At 50.1% G+C, this 20704-nt stretch overlaps 9 protein-coding genes across 9 annotated transcripts; 4 read left to right on the plus strand and 5 right to left on the minus strand.

Annotated features, from left to right (window-relative positions):
• Positions 1-203: 203 nt before the first annotated feature.
• N7533_004362 (tRNA (uracil(54)-C(5))-methyltransferase) lies at positions 204-1941 on the minus strand (the record flags this gene model as incomplete). Its single annotated transcript, XM_057101012.1, has 2 exons — positions 204-443; positions 466-1941. The coding sequence occupies 2 exons, from the start codon at positions 1939-1941 to the stop codon at positions 204-206; spliced, it is 1716 nt and encodes a 571-aa protein (XP_056960642.1).
• Positions 1942-2209: 268 nt separating this feature from the next.
• On the plus strand, positions 2210-3500 carry N7533_004363 (mitochondrial 37S ribosomal protein uS5m; the record flags this gene model as incomplete). Its single annotated transcript, XM_057101013.1, has 2 exons — positions 2210-3227; positions 3283-3500. 2 exons carry the CDS (start codon positions 2210-2212, stop codon positions 3498-3500), a joined length of 1236 nt encoding a protein of 411 aa, XP_056960643.1.
• Positions 3501-3902: 402 nt separating this feature from the next.
• N7533_004364 (DASH complex subunit DAD3 family protein) lies at positions 3903-4559 on the minus strand (the record flags this gene model as incomplete). Its single annotated transcript, XM_057101014.1, has 2 exons — positions 3903-4157; positions 4320-4559. 2 exons carry the CDS (start codon positions 4557-4559, stop codon positions 3903-3905), a joined length of 495 nt encoding a protein of 164 aa, XP_056960644.1.
• Positions 4560-5457: 898 nt separating this feature from the next.
• On the minus strand, positions 5458-7530 carry N7533_004365 (putative serine/threonine protein kinase (Nrc-2); the record flags this gene model as incomplete). Its single annotated transcript, XM_057101015.1, has 4 exons — positions 5458-6191; positions 6256-6381; positions 6440-6613; positions 6675-7530. 4 exons carry the CDS (start codon positions 7528-7530, stop codon positions 5458-5460), a joined length of 1890 nt encoding a protein of 629 aa, XP_056960645.1.
• A 1139-nt stretch (positions 7531-8669) lies between these two features.
• Positions 8670-10792, minus strand: N7533_004366 (uncharacterized protein; the record flags this gene model as incomplete). The annotated part of the gene is made up of 2 exons (XM_057101016.1): positions 8670-10624; positions 10711-10792. The coding sequence occupies 2 exons, from the start codon at positions 10790-10792 to the stop codon at positions 8670-8672; spliced, it is 2037 nt and encodes a 678-aa protein (XP_056960646.1).
• Positions 10793-11048: 256 nt separating this feature from the next.
• On the minus strand, positions 11049-12803 carry N7533_004367 (uncharacterized protein; the record flags this gene model as incomplete). Its single annotated transcript, XM_057101017.1, has 1 exon — positions 11049-12803. One exon carries the CDS (start codon positions 12801-12803, stop codon positions 11049-11051), a length of 1755 nt encoding a protein of 584 aa, XP_056960647.1.
• Positions 12804-14122: 1319 nt separating this feature from the next.
• N7533_004368 (uncharacterized protein) lies at positions 14123-15693 on the plus strand (the record flags this gene model as incomplete). Its single annotated transcript, XM_057101018.1, has 3 exons — positions 14123-14198; positions 14378-14832; positions 14920-15693. The coding sequence occupies 3 exons, from the start codon at positions 14123-14125 to the stop codon at positions 15691-15693; spliced, it is 1305 nt and encodes a 434-aa protein (XP_056960648.1).
• Positions 15694-15725: 32 nt separating this feature from the next.
• Positions 15726-16997, plus strand: N7533_004369 (telomere repeat binding factor family protein; the record flags this gene model as incomplete). The annotated part of the gene is made up of 1 exon (XM_057101019.1): positions 15726-16997. The coding sequence occupies one exon, from the start codon at positions 15726-15728 to the stop codon at positions 16995-16997; it is 1272 nt and encodes a 423-aa protein (XP_056960649.1).
• Positions 16998-17433: 436 nt separating this feature from the next.
• Positions 17434-18765, plus strand: N7533_004370 (uncharacterized protein; the record flags this gene model as incomplete). Its single annotated transcript, XM_057101020.1, has 1 exon — positions 17434-18765. The coding sequence occupies one exon, from the start codon at positions 17434-17436 to the stop codon at positions 18763-18765; it is 1332 nt and encodes a 443-aa protein (XP_056960650.1).
• Positions 18766-20704: the final 1939 nt, after the last annotated feature.

Raw genomic sequence — 20704 nt, forward strand, 5'->3', positions numbered from 1 at the left:
TATCGTTCAGAAGCGTATTGAAAATGCGAAAATTCTCCTTTATATCGTGGTGTCTGCCTCTCCTTTTTTTGATTACCGTATTTACCTGTAACATGATATAACGCCAATGTAATGCAAAAATCCGACCCAGGCCTGGAAAGTAAATTATACAAGAAGATCAAGGTAGAAAGAAGTTGATAAAAAAAGTCCTAACCCAACTGACTTTACTCGGACTTTGTGGGGAAAGTGGCTCGGTTGAGGATAGCAACACCTTCGACATGTCCAGTCTGAGGGAAGAAATCAAAGCCACGAATGCTTTCAATCTCATAACGGATGTTCCGCTTCTCATCACCCTGGACCATGACCGCAACATCGCGAGCCTGGGTGTGAACGTTGCAGCTGACATACACAACACGACGAGGACGATAGTCCAGAAGCTGTTGGAGGAAGTCCTCAGAGCAACCCTTGCGAGGGGGGGTCAATGACAAGCAGTGTTTGATCAGCCGGGTACGGAACGTCCTTGAAAAGGACGGCAGCATCAGCGGCAGCGAATCCGGTATTAGGCAGGTTATTGGCGCGGGCGTTGTCGCGAGCACAGACGATAGAATCACCGGCGACGTCAACACCTAGGCTGGACTTGAAGAGAGGGGACAAAGTGATGGTAAAGAGACCCGAGCCCGAGTACGCATCCAGGAGGTACTTGATGGGTTGAGTGGCCTGGTCATTGCCGGGAGGGAAGACCTTCGAACGAATGTACTCGGTAAATCCGGAGAGAATAGAGTTGTTGTTCTGGAAGAAGCCGCCGGCCTTGTTGCTGAAAATATAGTCGTCGATATACTCGACAGAGGTGGCGTTGTTATCGGTGACACAGGTCTTCTCGACTGTGTAGTCATCTTCCTCGATTTTGATTAGGTCCCCAGAATCGGAGCCCTTGGGGATCGGGGCCAGCCCGGGAATATATTTGACCTTTGATTTGGCACCTGGGGTATCCTTGGCGATGCGAGTAGTATTTTCACGCATCAAGAGCGTCGCGCCCTTCCTGTAAGAAGCGATGTTCTCGGCCACACGCTTTCTCTCGCTCTTGAGACCGCGTCGAACAATGTCGGTTCCCAGCGGGCAGTCTTCAATATCCATATCCATTTTGCGGTTCTTGTACGTAAATCCAATGGCGGGCACCTCTCTCGGCAGTTGATTTCCAGCCTCGTCGGTCTTCGGTTTGCTGGGTTGCGCGAAATGAGGCGTAAGCTTCGTGCGATATCCGAATTGCAGAGGAGATGGGAATGTATCCTCAATGGCAGGAACAAGGTTAGGGACCAGGCCCGAGAAATTGGCGTAGGCTTTCTCGACGATACGGCGCTTGTGCACGAGCTGGTCCTCATAAGACATCATTTGCAATTGGCAACCGGAGCATTTGCTGAAATAACCGCATTTAATCAAAGAGTCGTCTCTTGTTGGGCCGGCCTCAATCACACTGAGGAAATCGGTCATACTATAATTGTGTTCCCACTCATGGCGCACCACCTTTACACGCGCCTTGTCACCAGGGACCGTGAATGGAACCACAAATACATGGTTCAGTTCTTGATCATAGGCAAGACCATCACCAGTCGAAGAAAGCATAGAGATTGTGACATCGATTTCGGTGAATTTTTCGGGGAGCGTAGGCGTAGGCTTCTCGCCATTGGTCTCATCGTCGGCAGACTTGGAGCGGAGAAGCTTGTTCACATCGGCCAGGAGAACTTCATCATGACCACCGCTCTTGCTTTTCTCGACTCTGGCCTTCTTGTGCCTTCTATCGATCAATTTCCTTTGGTTATTCATCCTAGGCGGGTGGGGTGGAGGAGATCGTTTCGGGGGATAATTGTAGGCGGTAGTCGAGTTTTGCTGGATTCGAATAGCTGTACGTAGTGTCTGTGAACCGAGAGAAGGCAACCGCCAGATAGACAAGCGCACAGCAAACATATGCGATAGAGGAGCGCAAAAAAAAGAAAAGCGGCGATTTCCATAAAATTAACTTGGGCTTAGCAACGGATCTCCCGCGCCGTTGATTGGATCGAGACTCACCGCCCGCGAGCAAGAAATTCCTCCCGGCTTCACTTCCGTCGGGCTAGTTTGCGTGTTGCAATTGCAATCAGTGCTCCGCTATTTCTCCCTCTCTTTCTTTCTTTTTTGTTTTAGAGCTTGTGGCTGGCGTGTTGCTGGCCGACGAGCCGTTAATCCCTCTTTCATCATGAGCCTTGCCCGGCCGGCAAGATGTCTGTTTTGCAGCTTCTCCCGAACTGCGACTCCCGGCACGCGAGTTCCTCGTCGCCAATTCCACTCAACCCCAGCGCCATTGTCGAATCGGAAACCCAAGTTCCCCAATGTTAAGAGTCCCGAGAACTCGACCCGGTCAGCATTGAAGGCCGATGACTTCAAGTCTTACACCGAGAAGGAGAAGGCCCACCTGGCCCAGGAGTATTCGGCCGCCCAAATGGAAGCCATCAAGGCCGGTGAGGCCTCTATCGATCCCAAGGATTTGTCCGAGCAGTCTATTCGTCGTACCGACCCCTACCGATTCAAGTACCTCGACGATTTCTCCGTGATCGAGCCCGGCATTGACCGCAACGTCCGCGCCCCCGAGTCAAACACGGATTACAACTTTAAGCTGAAGTCCGAGGACCAATTCATCGAGGACTTTGGCCGTTTCTTCGCAGAATCAAATGAAGAAATTAGGCCAGCCGACTTCGTGCGATTTGCTGAGTCTCTGCGATTGACGGAAGGTAAGGAGGAGAACGAGCTCAACCCGCACAGTGCTCTCGTGCCTGATCTTTTCGGCCCCGGCGAGACCATCGACGAACCCCGCGTGGAGGAGCGCAAGTCTGCTGCGGAGAAGGGTGAGAAGGAGCGCTCGCTCGAGGCCGAAGAGCTGACTGATGCCCTGAAGAGTCTCCTTCTGGCTACTGGATACACTGAGCGTCAGGTCCGAGAACTCCGCACCAAGACTTTGGTTTCCCACAGTGTCGTCAACCAGACTCGTCTGGGTAAGGTCCGCCGTGCCTACCGCCTGTCTGTCGCCGGTAACGGAAACGGTCTGTTGGGTATTGGTGAGGGCAAGTCTGAGGAGGCGGCCGATGCCAAGATCCAGTCGCAATACCGTGCCATCCGCAACATGCAGCCTGTCCCTCGCTACGAGAACCGTACCATCTTCGGCGACGTCACCGGAAAGGTGGGAGCCGTGGAGCTGCAATTGATGCACCGTCCTCCTGGTATGTCTAGTCACATCGCGTTGAACCCAATCACTATACTAACATGTTCTTCCAGGCTTCGGTCTCCGCACCCAGCATTTGATTTACGAGATGTGCCGCGCTGCCGGTATCCACGACCTCGCCGCGAGAGTCAACCGATCCCGGAATAAGATGAACACAGTCAAGGCCGCCTACGAGGCTCTCATGAGCCAGCGCGACCCGGAGGAAGTTGCTCGGGCCCGCGGCAAGAAGATTGTCGATGTGCGCAAGGTGTACTATGCGGGCAAGGTCTAGGCTAGGCATCGCGTTTCTGACGAGCGGTCAGGTCGTGCATTGTTCCTCGGCGTGTATATAATGTTTCTTTATTTCTCTTCTCCTTGTCTTTTGCATGTACTTGTAACTCGTTTGGTCATATGTTCAAAAGGAATTCAAAATTCGTCAATGAAAATCCGCCTGACTCTTCGTCGAATTCATTAACATGTCTAATTGGACTCGATATTGACGGATCGTTCGCCGTTTTCCCCCCCTTCTTAACAACACCAACAATATCCAAGTAACGCGCCGATTCCACAAATGATAGATAGTCCAGGGTATACGCAATCAAAATCCAGCCTAGATATCCAGGCGGGATATTTTCACAAAAATCAAACAAGCTCATCTAGTTCTCTGTTCGAGACTGAGCAGAGTGCAGAGATATCACTCGTATGTAACATCTCCATCGCCCTCATAACCCCCATGTTGATAGGTCTGGTCTTGGAATTTCTGATCCTGTCCGTCATGCTGTTGCTGTTGCTCCTCGCTCTCATTCCAGATCTGTTGTTGCAGGACGATACTGTAAACGCTAGCCTTGAGCAGAGTGCACACCGTCGCCGTCTTGCGCTCTAGAAGCCGCATTCCGTCTAGAGTCATGGTGGCCGGATTGCCAGAGAGATCGGCGACTTTTTCAGAGAGCTAGATGCAGAATGAGGATGTTAGTTCGAGTTTAATCGGGGCACCGCGTTTAGCCAGAGCAGGAGGCCTTCTAGCTCCGCATGCTTGGTTGACTGGGAACTAATTGTACTGTGGGCTGGGACTGGGACTGGGCGCATCGATTTCAGTGGAGGTTCAGCGTACCTGATTTACATTCCGCAGCAGGCGGGAGTATTCGTCTAGAACTTCTTGTTCCAGGTCCGAAACGAGGCCATGGTTATTGCCCAGCAGCGGGTTGTTTGAGCGGTTGCGGCCGTGGGAAGCTTCTGCGTCGGAGCTTGTTGACTGCTCTGGTGGGATGGGAGGGGTTGTAGTCGCTGGCTCGGGAGAGATATAGGAGAAGTCTTGACCATCAGAATCTTCTGATTGGGCGAATGCGGACATTTTGCGGAGGCCGGGGTTCGTGGTTCGTCGCTAATGCGATGGAGGGGAAGTGGACAGCGGAGTGCGCGGGGAGTTTGTTGATGATCGATTCGGGATCCGCTCGGTCATCGGGCCGCGAATTGGTTGCTGTCCAGCTTTTACTAAATCTACACAACTACTCCGTACTACTAATAGCCCGGGAGGCTAGATCTATACGCAAGGAGGACTAGGTAAATATAAAACTCTCAACCATATTACTCTGTCATATTTTTAGTTGACATTAACCCCGAGATAAAACAAGGTGTCAACAAATCCAGAACAAACCAATTTGAGAACACGCAGAAATTGAACCGAGCTTTGTTGATAGGAGTACCGCGCCAGAGATCGATCAAGCACGGAGGAAATCGCAGAGAAGGCAACAAGAAGGTCAACGAAACAGGACGAGGGTCACGAGTGCTAGGAAGACAGAAAGATAAGAGATCCAGTAGAACGCCGACCGCTGCTAAGAGGAAAAAAAATGTATAAGGCAGCTCCCAGCAGAGGAAATCAGAGAAAAACAGGAACAACATGGAATCGTGGCAGAAGGAGTGGGAAGAATAAGGTCGCAGAAGGATATCCGAAATTTGTCCAAGGTCTTTGGTAATCAATGGAATGCAAGAAAGATGCAAGTGCAAGATGACCAAAACAAAGGGCAAGGGGTAGCAGGAAGCGTACGTATATCGATTCCATAAGATCTTCAGACAAAGAAGATATCCGGCGGAAAGGTGCAATGGAATGTAACAGTTTAAATGCAGTCGTCAATGCATCATGGTCGTCAGCGAGCCGATGCCCAAGCGGCTGCTCCCCCTTTATAGTACTGGGAGACGAAAAAGAAAGAAAAAAAAATACAAAGTGGGCGTCAAATGCGAAAACATTGTGCTTAGTGATCTCCCTCGTGGTGAAGCGTAACACTGTTGAACTCCTCAAAGGGATCATTCAGCTCGCCATTGGGGGTTGCAAGGCCAGAGTCCATAGGGACACCTTCCATTTTAGTAGAGGCAGTGCCACCAATATCGACACTGGCGCTTTCCTTCACATTGCGGAAGTTCACTGTGTCGGTACCGGCACGACCCTGGTGCGGGATCATGGGTGGCTTCATATGGCGAATAAGAGCCCACTGGGTCGACCGGAAGAAGGGGTGTGTCTTGACATCAGATGCACCGGCACGAGCTCCAAGGCGCTTGGTCTCGTCTTTGATCAGTAGCTTGCGAATCAAAGACTTGCAAAGCGTGGAGGTCTGCTGCGCACCCGAGCCCTCAGGGAAACCCACTTCATCCCGCAAGATGCTGGCGAAGGTTGCATTTCGGTTCTTGCCCTTGAAAGGAGTGGTACCGTACAACATCTCATAGACAAGAATACCCAGAGTCCACCAATCAACTGCGCTAGTGTGACCGCAGCCTTTGATAACCTCGGGTGCGATATACTCTTCTGTTCCAACAAAAGAATTCGTACGGAAATCAGCAATACACGACTTGGTATCAATGGTCGGCAGGGAAGTGGAGGAATTGCCTCCGCTTCGGCCAGGAATCATAGTAGGAGCACCTCCAGGCCCGGACTGTTTAGACAGATCGAAATCCGAAAGCATGATGTGACCCGATTGATGGAGGAGAATGTCTAGGGGAGCAAATATTAGTATATCGAGCTTCGCCAAAATACCATTTTCACAAAGATTACATACTCTCTGGCTTGAGATCTCTGTAGATGAAGCCCATAAGATGAAGGTACTCTAAAGCAGCAGTGACTTCGGCCGCATAGAATCTGGCCGCATCTTCAGAGATGCATTTCCCAGGGCGAGTTTGAAGGGCTGGATTGAAGCCATGGTTAGAAGAAAGCTACCCCAGAGCGGAAGACAGGAAACATACTTCGGAAGAACTCGCCGCCACTGCAGTACTCCATGCAGAGATATAAGTAGTCCTCAGACTGGAAAGAGTGATAGAGGGTGACAATAAACGGGTGGTTACTAGTCGCGAGAATTTCTTGCTCGGCAAGAGCACGCTTGATCTTGTTGCGCTTGATCATTTCCTTCTTGTTCAGTACTAATCAAGGGGTCAGTATTCATGCCATGGTCTTATGGTAGAGATAAGAATTCAAACTCACCCTTCATGGCATAGAGACGGCTCGTCTTCTTCTCGCGAACCAGATAAACTTTGCCGACATCACCCTTTCCGATCAATTTGATCTTGTCAAAACTTGCAGGGCCAACCTCGACATTGCGGATCTTGATAGAGTTCGAGCTGTAGGTGCGACGGAAGGGAGCATCATCGGTACCAGTACCGGTAATCTTGCTGTCAATGCCTATCGAAGGCACAGCCAGGACTCCTCCCTTGCCATCAGACAGACCAACCTTGCCATCGCCGCCAGGAATTGCTATGAGAGGCTCATCGTCTGTCTCGGGGTGTCCATTCCCTTGGCTATTGAAAAGGCCCTGGGCATTGGGGGCAGACGCAACACGGCGGAGTTTGCGTGCTAATTCCTCCTTGTTGGCAGTTGTTGCCTGCTCCGCTGCGGTGACCCCGGTGACCTGCAACTCTGGGGTATCGGGAGGCGAAGAGGGGGCAGAGCCGTCATTCCTATGCCGTAATGCGGGCTGGCCTTGGTGGGCAAAGTAGGGATTCGCAGTAGCCGTGGGTGAGACACCATCATCAAGAGGGTTGCCTTCACTGGCGACGGTAGCGGAACGGTTACGACCGATACTAGGGAGGAACCGCGATTGTCTGAATGTTGATTTGTCATTCTTGGGTGACTCCTTCTCACGTTCACGGTCGGTGCTGGCGGGACTGCCGCCATGGGAGGAGTGGCTGCTTGAGCTGTTGATCCGGAAAAAGTTCTTGATCTTGGTGGGTAGGTGGCCGGAGTCGTTGGAATGTTTTCGGGTCGGCAGGGAGAGGCCGGGGAAATTCCCGCGCTTTTCGTTCGTCATCGCTGACGGGTTGGATGCGAAAAGCTGTGTCATTGCGGGTGTCGGAGGGAATTAGCCAGTTCCAAAAGTGGATAGGAAGTCTCCCAGAGATCAAAGAATGGTCTCAAAGGAGAGTTGCGCGAAAGGAAGGGAAAAGGCGGGGAGCGATGGTGTGAGAACCGGGATGAGGATACAACCGCGGGGACGAAAGAACAGACCAAGTCGTTGAAACGAGGGCTATCCACCCTAAAGAACGGAAAGACAAGGACCACAGACAGCAGTTCTCATAAATGATACTGCATATTAGGGATCCAACAAAAAAAGAAAGGCAGTGTAGGGGTAGAAGTAGGGTAGATTGGAGAAGGCGAAAGAGGGAAGGGGAGTTGGAAGTTGGAGTGGAGACGCGGAGTACCCGATTAGTCACCCGATCGCAATGCAGGGTTGAAACTGGGGGGGATTCTTCTACTGCTTCTTCTGATTGGAAGTACAAATATGATAAGAAGAGAGGAACAGGAAATAGCATTAAGAGTGGCTTTTTTTTTTTTTGGGGGGCAAAGAACGACTGACTGGGGTTAGGATTCTACAACAAGCGGCGAACCAGTATCCTCTAAGGGAAACCGCAAAACACTACTCCGTACACTGTGGTACAAAACGAAGAACGAAGTAAAACTCCGGTGGCGACTCTGACTCCAACTGCCAATCAATTCTTGGAAGCCTGGAAAAACCTCCCCACCACGTGATGAAAGGCGAATGCGTGGTCCAGACCATGGGATTCACCAGGGAGCGGGGGATTCATTGGTTCCTTATCTCCTCATCCACAGCCCTAGATATCAGGTACGCATCCTCAGCGCAGGCTACCCTCTATTATGAGAAGAGTTTCTTGAGAGCCAAAGCCATCCAACCAGACTCATATTGGAAACGTCCGGGTAGTCCGACGGCGGTGGTAGCAAATGTTTCGACCGTGGGGCGCCCGATAGGCAGTCGATGTTGATCAATCCCCTGCATCGCGCGAAGCTCAGCGCGGATAGCCTTAGTTTGTTCGTTTTTGTGAGCTGAACGTGTAGCTGCACAGGGCGATTCTAGTGTAAGATCGATATCGGCATCGTAGTCATCATCTTGTGTGGATGGGTTGCTTGAGGTTGAATTTCTATCAGCCACTTCAAATTTCTAGCTCGGTATGAGGATGCTGTATCTTACCATTGATTTAATCCATAATCACTTGAGAAATCAAAGCCTCCTGTCTGACTGGTCAAAGAAGTAGGTCCATCTTCCGAATATCCGTATCTTCTGCCAATGATTGGCTTCATATCGCTCACGCAAGCTTCAACCTGTAAGCCCTCGTCATAATTGATACTGGAGGCTGATCCGGATTCTGACCCGGAGCCCATATTTGTCCTCCAAGTCAAGGCAACGTATCGTGAAACTGGGCGTCGTTCGGCTGCAAGGGGGCTGATACTACTGAATCGACGGGGGAAATTGCGCGGAAGGGTGTGACTATCACGATGTCGCGGGTTTCGTTGGAGATAGCGAGGTAAAGGGATCTCCGCAACGCCGTCGGTCCGCCCAGAGGCATTGGGCTCATGAGTAGCACCATCCATTCCAATACCATGCTGTGAAACCTTCGAGCAGGCCGATCCGGAAACGGAGAGGGAGTCATCTTCACCGGCTGCATCATGGAGAATGATGGGCGAATTACTCGCGCTGTGGACAGGATCGTTGCTGTCACTGCTAAACTCGCTGTTTTGTTCATCCCCAGCACCCAGAATCTCCGAGCTTGCATCGCTTCGATCAGTGTCTCCATCGCCATACATATCAGATCCCATATCATCAAAGCGACCAGCCCGTTCAGGCCCAGGATGCTCGATAGGCTCACTAGGCTCAGGCAACTCGGGATCGAAAGCAGACTCAAAATCGAGGGGATTGGCAGCGCCATCCTTCGTCGTTTCGCAATCTCGATTGATGATGGATCCCTGTAGTCCATTCTCGGCATGGAACTCCTCGAGCTGGGGCATGCTTTGATAGTAGGGAGTATCAGATATCACCAGTGGCTCGAGTGTGATATCCCCTGGGCACAAGGTTTGCATTATGGAACTCGTAATGCTCTGAATGCCGCTAAAATGATCCAGAGCCTCGCCCAACCCCAATTTAATCTCCTCCAGTCTGTCAAACACTTCTGCTCTGATCCGCTTCCATTTGATTCGCAGTCCAACGAGTGATGGGCTGCTTGCCGAGCACATTGCAATCTCGGCATCCACCGATTGAAGATGCCTACTCGCAGCACCCAAGGCCATTTCCAGTTGCTCATGAAGGTAGATCAGATATTCAACCTGAAAAGAGTCGATCGGTCTTCCAACAAAGTCGAGTATGAGGCGAAGATCGGCCTTGAAGTCAATGAAATTTACATCTTCCACCCCATTAACAATGTTTTGCATTTGTTCCAGCTTCGACTTGAAGATGCTGGCGGAGTTGAAATCGAGATCTGAATTCATATTCAAGGGTTGAAAGTAGTTCTCGTCCATTTGTTGAGACACGTTGGCCCTTGGGTAGACATTCATTGAATGTTGAGGAAAGACAGAGGGCATAAATGATTGAACGGGCATTGGGATAATAACCGGGGTCTGAGCTGTCGTGGTTGGGATTTGATGGAAGACGCTGTCATTTTGCCTTGGATCAAGTACGAACGAGGCTGGATTGTGTACCACGGCTGCACCAGCTTGGGGATAATTGCCGTTCATTATCTTCGTGGGCGAACTTTGGTAGTCTGTGGTATGCTCGGCTTGAGTCGGCTTCCATTCTCCGGAATTCCTCTCCCCTTGAATCGAATTTTCTCCGGTGATCATGGGAACGATACGGCCTCCAGCAGTCACACGCTGATGTTTTGGAGAAGAGTGTTCTTTGAGAAAGCGAGCAAAGCCTGCATCGGTTGCCGTCAACGGCTTCGGCGTTGTTTTCTTTTTGTTGGTTGTCGATCGATTATGCGACTTGGGAGTATGTGGCTTGGGAGTATGAAACTTAGGAGTATGAAGCTTGGGGGTATGTCCCAATGATTGAACAAGATGTGCACCGGCAGCGGTCTTCGAGGCGAGCTTTTTGCGAAGGGTCACTCGGGTCGTTGACTTTCGAGGATGCCCGGGACGAAGTAGTTTACCTGTGAGAATTGTCAGGACAATGCTCTAAGGATGCCTGTGTCCTGGCTTGCAGAATGCTGTTAACGCGATGACGGGGTATGCTCACAATCTTTGACGTGACCAGTCCATTTACAAGCAACTTCCTTATCCTGGTACAACGCCATGAGCGTGGGGATATTGTACTTCATTCTGATGGGGGAGATGATAAAACATACCTGAAGATGGATTGAAGGGAGGAGACTTGTAGTGGTCAGCAGGTCGAAGTTGAGGCCTACAAGGGAAGGCACGAAGGCAGCAAACACACAAAAAGAAGAAAGGAAGAAGAGAGAGAAGAAAAGAAAGAGCGATCGTTTATGAGAAGTTAGATGGGGTCACATTAACATTGACATTAACATTAGAACTATTTAACTCGACTTTTGATATCCAAACAAACACAATTGTCTTCTACACGCTTTCCCGCACTTTAACCGGCTGCATCCCACTGTGAATCCTCCATTCTTCCTCATTCTCATCATCAAACGGCGAGACATGAGGTGTGCCATCATGGGTTGGAGATGCGATATCCTCAATTTCCTTTCTCTGCTGACCCATTTCCCAGCTTCCGAGTCGCTCATGTCCCTGAACCATAATACCTGCAGTGGATGGGTCATCATCAGTACCGACATTTGGCTTGGAGGTACTGCCCCATATCGGCTTTCGGAAATTCAAATCTGCATCACTGGCGTTCTTATTGTTGCCTTTAAATCCCCCGATGCTAGGCTTGTGGCTTGAGGGTCCACGTTTGCGGATACCACAGAAGAAAAGGCCGATCATTCCAATGAGAACGCCAACGCCCAGAGTCACGAAAGCTCCGATAACCCCACCCACCACAGGAGACATCTGTTTCTTTTGCTTCGAAGAGCTGCTGCTATCTCCCATCAATCCAGAACAGAAGATTGAATCCGCGTTGCATTGGGTACACCATTCCTTTGTCGACTGCATCGCAAAGGTCTCAATTTCGGTTTGGAACTCGCTGTACGGAATATCTTCCTGGCTTGGCCCATTTCCGAAAAGTGGATATGATGCGAAGTCGGAGGTATCGGTCCCATTGTGGAGGTAAAATCTCACAAATAGATTATCAGCACCCGGGTAGCTGGGGTAAACCTCGTCCGTCTCGAAACTATAAAGTTCAAAGATAAGGGATCCACCAGGGACAAGGCGAGAATAGAAGTTGGGCTGTTGCTCCTTTGCCAGCCCCAGAAGAGATGCCAGAGCAACGGCAGGTTCATCACTACCAAACAGTAGTGTCACTTTCTGCTGCAATCCAGATGTTCCGACGTTGATCGCAAAGGCGTTGAGAATACTGGAACCCAAGGTTTGCCCAGCAATCGGCTGTATGAGGCCGATGGTCGAGTGTTGATCATCTTGTTTATTCGTAGCATATACATACTGATCCGCAAGCCACCGGGCACGGCGCAGGTCGTAATCACCAATAGTCTCGAGCGCCTGGGTATTGTGGAGAATTTCATAGTCCAAGAAGTCGGCGATGTCAACAGCATTGGTGTAGGTTGCTTGCGATTCATCCATCTCTCCCTGCAATACTTCTCTCCACAGTCTCGTGTAGAAAGCGGCACTCTCCTGCGTGATATCCTGGGCGTCACTGCTATCCTGATACTCGGTCACGGCGGCTTGGTACATGGGACACTGTGTCTGGCCCGCGACCATGATAGACTGTGGGTCAGAGCTTCCGAGACTGACAATTTTGGGATATTGATATCCACCGAGAGGATAACTATAGAAAGTGCCGTTCGGGGTTGAATCGGAGTCTTGGACATTGGATTGATTCAATGGTGGATAGAGGCCTTGCATGAACGCCTGTGCCGAGGCAATGACATATTGATCAGTCGTTGTGAGGATGCTGACATCCTGTGAGTCGAGGTAGAAAGGCGCAAGGCCCTGAACCGTGGACCCTGACTCGTTCGCACTTCCTCCTGTCTTGACATATCTATCACGGAAGACGGATCCCGCCGCCTCAAGCTGGCTGGCTCCATAGTCAGATAACGCCCTGGTTCTGACATCCGACATTATATTGGGTAGACTGTCTCCATAAGTAGTGTATGCAAATATACCCCAAACGGTCTCTGTATAGTCCTGGGCCGTAGCTAGGGTGGCCAGCTGGACTGATACCGCGAAGACGAGAGAGCAATGGGTTGAGAACATGTCGACAATTGAAGCGGGCAGTAGCCTCAAGCTGATTATAGGGGGACAAAAGCGATGTCTTGATAGGTAGTGTCTTCAGCGGCATATGTCACGAACAAGTGTTCAAAAAAGGTCGCGGGACCTGTTTCCAAATAAGAAGGGCGGTCCTAGGAGTCCAGGTAGGATCGACGGGCTAGACCCCTGGTGCATACCAAATGAATTCGAGGATAACAGGAAATTAGTTCCACCAAAAGGCTGCATTCGGAAACCCGTAGTGCCGGACATGAATCGGAAACCATGGGCTTGGAAGCCGCTGAGGCATCTAAACTCCTCACGAGTAGTGTTTCGAAAGTGGATCACTACACGCAAAATCAGTTTAAAGATAGCTTTCAAGCTTTCAAACCGAGTGTTCCATGGATGGGGATAATGATTTTGGGTTGATTATTCTTTCCCAATTATTGGTCAGATGCACACTAAGTAGCTAAGATTATGCTTATAGCAGTGTTCACTTCGTCGGGATGGATGCTTTGGATTGAATTTTCAATTTTTGTTAATTTATTTCTCGTAATAAATATCTTGCAAATTGGGATCCAAAGGAGAGAAAAGATTGTTTCTGAGATGATCCAGGTAACCTGAATCATAGGATAGGTGTGGTTGGAGGGTTACAGACCCAGGAGGAGAGCCGGCCAGTTCGATGCATCGATGACGCGCACAAAGACTGTAACTAATGGAAGATCACCAGGGGCTGAATGTAGAGTATTTTCGCGCAAATTCCCGATTGTGTAGGATATCACTGCGAATAGTTTCAATCTAGTCAAATGCTACAGAGCATTATAGCAGTATCTTGCCAAACTAAAAGAGTGTCGTTTAAAAGTTTCTGGTACGTACTGGTAGTTAGATGTAGTGGCCTTATGCATCAGGCATGAACTACGTACTTTTGTCACCCGCTCATTCATTGGGTGATGAGAAAGTGTACAGTACATCGTACAATAATGTATGGTATTCCTGCAAACACTAGGCAACAACTTGAATATAGTGTTGATTTCTATCTTGATAATGATATTTTGGAACTCACTGCATACACTACTAGTACAATTCACTGCATATTAATCAACTGTCAGCACAGTGAACAAATAAGTATACATACTGGTACTACTTCCGCACTCAGAGGCGGTCAACCCTCAACCAATCACTGCTCCCGCTGACCACGCACTAGAAAAAAGCCCCCCCCCCGAGGCAAAAAACCTGACCTCCTGGAAGCCCTACAGCTGCGCCCTACCCCTAAGCCCTCATTTCTTCTCTTGGAAGTTGACAGCCCAACCCTATATACTATACTCCAGATGGTCGAGACTCGAGGCAATCGGCCATCTTTCGATGCCACGTCCGATCTCCCCTCATTCCCCGACGATGACCTGGGTGAGTGCTGCCTTACCCTTAGTGAATACCTGTCTCTTGTAGCCCCATGCAGCTGGCGCCTACTATTCTATCTCCTTCCTCTCTTGCCTCACCCTACCTAACCTGACCTACCTACTATCTCCGCCCACTCCACCTCCATTCACTCTTTGGCTGACACATTCCCTCCTTCACTGTAATAGACCAAAAGCCACACCATCTTCTCGAGGACGAGGAACATGGTACCCCTCCTGCCGCTAAGAAGCGTCGTATGGACGCTGGCCCGGACGACGAGCCCACCTTCCAGCAATCCCTGGACAGTTTAGATCAACACGGCCCTGGCCACAAGATTGAAGAAGAACTAGCTACTGCACTTGGTGAAAGCGTTGTGGACTCACTCGAGCCTACCGACCACCCTGTGGGTGATCAATCTCAATCCGACCCAACCCTTACCCAGAATGACAACTCCAACATCAACCCTGATGTCGCATCCATCATATCCGAAATCATGGACCACACAGAGCGTCAAGACCAAACGGTAGCTATGGGCACGCAAGAACTATCCCCGGTCGGCGAATTCCCCGGTGCGCGGGGCTTCGCATTCCTCAAAGCCAATTCTCATCTGAAGATCCAAAGCTTACCCATCCTGGATAACTTGGTAAGTTTGATACTCGCACTGTCCTTGGCAATGAATAGAAGTTCTTACCTGGCATAGTCGACCCAAATCCTCTCGTTTCTTTCCAAGAACAGTTATCAGGACCTTACTGCCATGATATCCGAGCCGGAATCCGAGAACGGCCAAGCATACGCCACCATGCGCTCCTTATTCGATCATACCAAGAGGGTTTACACTGTGAAACACTCCTTCCTACAAACCTCCGATCTTGAAATCACCGAATCATCCCAAGTTGACATCATTCGCAAGGCCAATCTGGCCTCGTTCGTTTCCAGTATCTTCGGCTCGCAGGAAATCGGGTTCTCGGAGCTGAACGAACACTTTTTGGACGTCTTTGTTCCAGAGGGTGGCCGCTTGTTGAAGGTTCAAGGAGCTTTGTACCTGGAGCTCAAGACCCAGGCTTTCATTGCAGCCATGAACAGTAAGTCTCGTACGCGGACTCAGCTTCTGTGTGAACTCTTCCCCGATGACATGGAACAACGACTACTGGGAAGACGTCCGGGTACCAAGCAATTGGCTCCCAGCGAAACCGACTTTGTTAATCGACTGTCCTCCCGTCGTGATATTCTCCTTAATGACATAAACAATGAGGACGCCCTCAAGGCTTTGCCCGACAAGTACCACTGGGAGCACTTCCTTCGGGATCTGAGTTCTTACATTGCCAAGAACTTTGATCAAATTAATTCCCAACAGGTGTGTTGCCACTCTTCCGTGCCATTTCTTTTTCTCGAGTTTCATGCTTACACTAGGGAAAGAAACCTATCAAAGGACGCCAACCCTCCAGCTCCAATGGCGATGCCCAAGAAGCACCCAGCACCACCCATCAAGGGCAGTTCTCTGTGAGCCAACCGGTTGAGGTTCCGGTGGACCGCAACATGCATGGCGATCTCGTTGCCCGTGCTGCTCGTGCGGCGCAGATTGCTTTACAGGGCCATGGCCTCCGACGCTCTCAGCAGCAATCCCAGCAACAACATCAATACCAACAACAGCAAGCAACATCCCAAGCTAGCCAATCCCCTCAACCTCATGCCCAGCCTCATGCCCAGCCTCAAGCGCAGCCGCCGCATCAGCAGCACCAGCAGCACCAGCAACAGCAGCACCAGCACCAACAACCGCAACAACCACACCAACCACAACAGTCACAACAGTCGCAGCAGCCCACTCAGCCTGATAACCAATACCTTCATGGCTATACTGCTGCCCAGCAGCCCCAACAGCCTGCCCAACAGCAGCATCAGCACCAGCACCAGCACCAGCACCAGCCCCAACAGCAGCATCAACAGCCGCAGCCGCAGCAACAACCGCAATTTCACCATAGCCCCACCCCTCCTAGTGGATATCATCAGCAACAGTCTAGTGGCCTCACCTTCCAACAAAGTCCCCTGCAAGCAAACTTCCAGCAATACAATCCAAATGCAGCACAGGCCATGCAGGCTAGGCACAACGGGATGTCTTCCCAACAACAGGGCTATCTTCCAGGCATACCCCACGCCTCTCAGTCGCAACCGACCCAAGTCCTCTACGAGCGAGCTCGGATGGCGGCATCAGCAAAGTCTTCACCCACCAGCCGAAAGTCCGGTCTCCCCAGTCAGCGGAGGCCTTGGACCACAGAGGAGGAGAATGCCCTGATGGCTGGTCTTGATCGAGTGAAAGGTCCGCACTGGAGCCAGATCCTAGCCATGTTCGGTCCCGGTGGAACTATCAGTGAAGCTCTGAAAGACCGTAACCAGGTGCAGCTCAAAGACAAAGCTCGCAACCTAAAGTTGTTCTTCCTGAAGAGCGGGATCGAAGTGCCTTATTATTTGAAATTCGTCACTGGTGAGCTGAAGACTCGTGCGCCTGCCCAGGCTGCCAAGAGAGAGGCCCGCGAGCGTCAGAAGAAGCAAGGTGAAGAGGATAAGGCTCATGTCGAGGGCATTAAGGGCATGATGGCTTTGGCTGGGGCACACCCGTCGCCCGTCCATGGACATGAAATGTCCGCCTCGCCCAGTCTGCCCCCAGACGCCAACAGTCAATCTGTATTCGACCAAACCGCTGAACAGAACTTAATGCAGACGCTCAGCCAAGAGGTGCACGGCAGTCAATATCCTCAGCACCACGCCGCCACGCCCGACCACATCGATCCCCACATGCAATTGGGACAATAGGCGATTTTATGCTAGCGGGGCTTAAGCCAGGAGTCCTGTATTCTAAACATGCAGACTTGTTTTTGCTGTTCATTTGCCTGGAGTTTGAGGGATTGTACAATTGATATTACTGGAGTTTGCACATTACGAAGCGAAGTACGAAAAGCGGTAGATGAGTCTTGTACATTAGACATAGCTCTTTGAAATTTGAACTGAACAAACGAAATAAGCAGCACGTGATTTATCAACTAACTAACTCGTATTTAAAAGGCGAAGCGATGTCGCGGGGTTGCCTTCAGGGCTGAGCCGCAATTGGGCCTCGATCGAGGCGCAGTCGCAGTCTCAATCGAAGTCGCATCACGACAGCCACAGAAAACCCGATATCCAACCCGCTTTTCAAAGCTCTTGCTATCACGCTGGTGTGAAGTTCCCAACTTGAAGATTTTAAGGCTATCAAATGCTTGATCAAGAGCCCCTCACTGCGTCTCACGAGTATACCTACAACGAGCGAGACACCTTAGCGGAAATGGAGTGGCGAAGCCAGCCCAAACAACACGATCATGATGAACTCCGCCCGCGAAAGCGACAAAAGACCATTCACCATAGTGCACTTCCGACCCCAAGACGCGAGGATTACACTATCGCCTGGATATGCGCCTTACATATAGAGATGGCAGCCGCTCGCGCAATGCTAGACGAATGCCACGAACCACTGCCCATAGACACAGACGACAACAACACGTATGTGCTGGGACGCATAAAACGGCAAAATATCGTCATTGCATGCCTACCAACAGGCCAGTACGGAACAAATAACGCGGCAAACGTTATGACAAACATGAGGCGGACGTTTACAAATATCCGCGATGGCCTGATGGTCGGGATTGGGGGTGGCGCACCTGGCAAGGTGGATGTACGTTTAGGTGATATCGTTGTCGGAACAAGTGTCATACAGTATGATCTTGGAAAGATCCTCGGAGACAAACAGTCGCAACTCCATCGAACAGCGACACCTCGATTTCCTCGTCCGTCACTCTTGACAGCCGCATCTACCCTCCGATCAAAACATGAACTATGCGCTAGCCAGGTCCCTCGTATTCTACGCCAAAGGCTAGAGGCACACACCCAGTACAGCCGCCCAAGCTCACCGGACCGCCTTTTCCATGCGACATATAGCCATCAGTCTGCGATAGCTAGCTGCAACGAATGCGATCAATCGAAGCTGGTGCCGAGATGCCAACGAGCGCCAACGAACAACATCATGATTCATTACGGCGCAATCGCTTCTGGTAACCAAGTCATGAAGCACAGTACCACCCGAGACACCGTTACCCGGGAACTAGATGTCATATGCTTCGAAATGGAAGCCGCTGGTCTCATGGATATTCTCCCTTGTCTCCCAATCCGCGGGATTTGCGACTACTCGGATTCACATAAGAGCAATGAATGGCAGAGATATGCCGCAGCAACAGCGGCTGCATACGCAAGAGAATTAATCGAAGAGTTGCCTGTGATAGAAGCGGGATCGAGAACAGCTGATTCTCAAGCAAGGTCAGAAATGGATGAGCTTCAACAGACAAACCAGGCTCTCAAAATGGAAGTCAGGGAGCTTAATGTTCGGCTAAGGCTTCAACAAAGCAGATTATCGCCTCAAGTACCGTACAGAAACTTGGTGGCGATCAATGACGCCTTGGGGGAAACATATAGCTTCTCATTGAACTACATTGACTCTTTTGAGGTTTGTGACATACTAAATCTTACAAGTCGGAAAACACTAACTCCTATCTGATAGCTTTTTGTGACGGTTTTGAGACATAAGTTCGAACATGTTGGCTTGGGTAAGATCGAAAGAGGCGAATGGATGCTTCAGAACCATCATACGGGTCAAACTTTGAATTTGAATAGGCATTGGAAGGCTCTAGTCAAGGTGAATAGACTGATGCTTCCCTCAGCCACATGGATAGTGCTGACTTGAACCAGCCTGGCCAAACCCTTGATATGAGCATGATATTTAGGAAGCAGAGCTCATTGACTCTGCGGTGTCCCTGGTGTGACACAGAGAATGAATGCCTTTCCAAAAACCGGAATATCGAGTGGTTAGTCTGGATAGATCTTCAACATGCACCCGAAGCCTAACGATGTTTGAATAGTCAAAGATGCTCGGGGCGATATCAACGCATCGAAGAAGTAAACGACATTGCCTTCTTCAAACAAAGCTCACAGTCGAAGCCATTATGTCACACATTTTTACCATGTGGGAAATCGTCAGACCAGAAGAAAAAGAGGGATAAGAAAAATGAGAAGTCAGGATCACGAGAAGATGAAGATGATATTCACCTATACACCCGTGTGCAAATGGTCGACGTGCGGTTTCGTTTTGTGCAACTGACTTCCAAGAACGCTTCAAAATGTTTGCTGGTGACAATCATAGGCGAGACATCTGAGGATTTCATGAATAGTCTGACAAAGGTATGTGGTCTACTCATAAATGGCTGCTTGCATCCCCTAACAATGACCAGTCTGAAGTTTTCGACGTGATCGCTGCTTCGGAAAACCGACCTTCGACAGAGTCTTTCACAATTAACCCAAGTAAACGGCCAACCATGATGTACGAAAGCCACGCTATAGACCTGGACACCCTCCGGCAACAAGAAGAAGCAGTCTCTTTTTCTAGCGAAGATTTTCCCTGGCGCATAAACATCTCGCAAGATGTGCTCGACTTTTTATATCTATTCTTAAAAAACAACAAGTTCAAAAGGACTCTATGAATAGCGGTGCCTCTCATCAATCGCATGAAGACCCCCTGCTAGACCTGGAGGATATAACCTCCGAATCCCAATCCACCCTCGGCTACCGTTCCAACTCAAAACCGATCGTTCTAAAAGAGGAATACTCCAAGCTTTCTAAAGACTTAATCTATTGAAACGATGGAATCGAGACTACTTTATCGCACTATGGACATCCAATCTTGCTGACCGAGGCGTCTCCACTAGGGCCGTCGAAATGGGGAGCGAAGACAGGCGTGGTCAGATGGATGACGAGATAATGAGTGATTTCAGTAACTGTCGATTCGACACGGATAAAATCCCTAGCGTTCTGGGCTCGGTATATTCCATCTCGACAGATTGTCCACTTCCGTCTGCGTCTGGAGCAACCCCCGTGCGTCGCTCTCCAGGAAACCCACCTCACCTTTCTTTCTCAACCCCCAATGGATCCTTCTATGTCACCGTTCCAGGAGATTCATTGCACCCGATTCAGCTGAATAGTATGGCGGGTCCTCCGCAACCGACTGGAGACTGCAGATTTGTCACTATTTCAGCCACATTGGCAGATGCCTCAGTACGAAAAGAGTCAGATGGAATTACCTGCACAACTTTTGACATATTTAGAGAGCCAGCCTTGTATGCCGTTCTCCTACATTGGACAGAATCCTTTACCTGTTCCAGTTTCGATTGTCAGCTCACCTCAAGGGGCTGAAAAAGGCGGTTTTATTCACCAGAGGCATTTTCTCCCGGTAGTAGAGGGTGGTACTTCCGTCCCGGATCGGGCCCCGTAGCCGGTTCTAAGCCAGAGCCAAAGACTGCAACTACACATCACCATAGCACCCAATCACTCTAATTAATTATTTGACGTGTCAGAGCTGGCATAGAGTTTCAACTTGTAGTTCAAGTTTATAGCATCAGCAACTAGTACTAGTAGCAGCTAATTCAAACTATGTTCCAAGGTCA

Source organism: Penicillium manginii (genome assembly GCF_028828005.1).
Source record: "Penicillium manginii strain IBT 31320 chromosome Unknown utg000004l:1.0-7231830.0:1.0-7236170.0, whole genome shotgun sequence".
Taxonomy (NCBI): domain Eukaryota; kingdom Fungi; phylum Ascomycota; class Eurotiomycetes; order Eurotiales; family Aspergillaceae; genus Penicillium; species Penicillium manginii.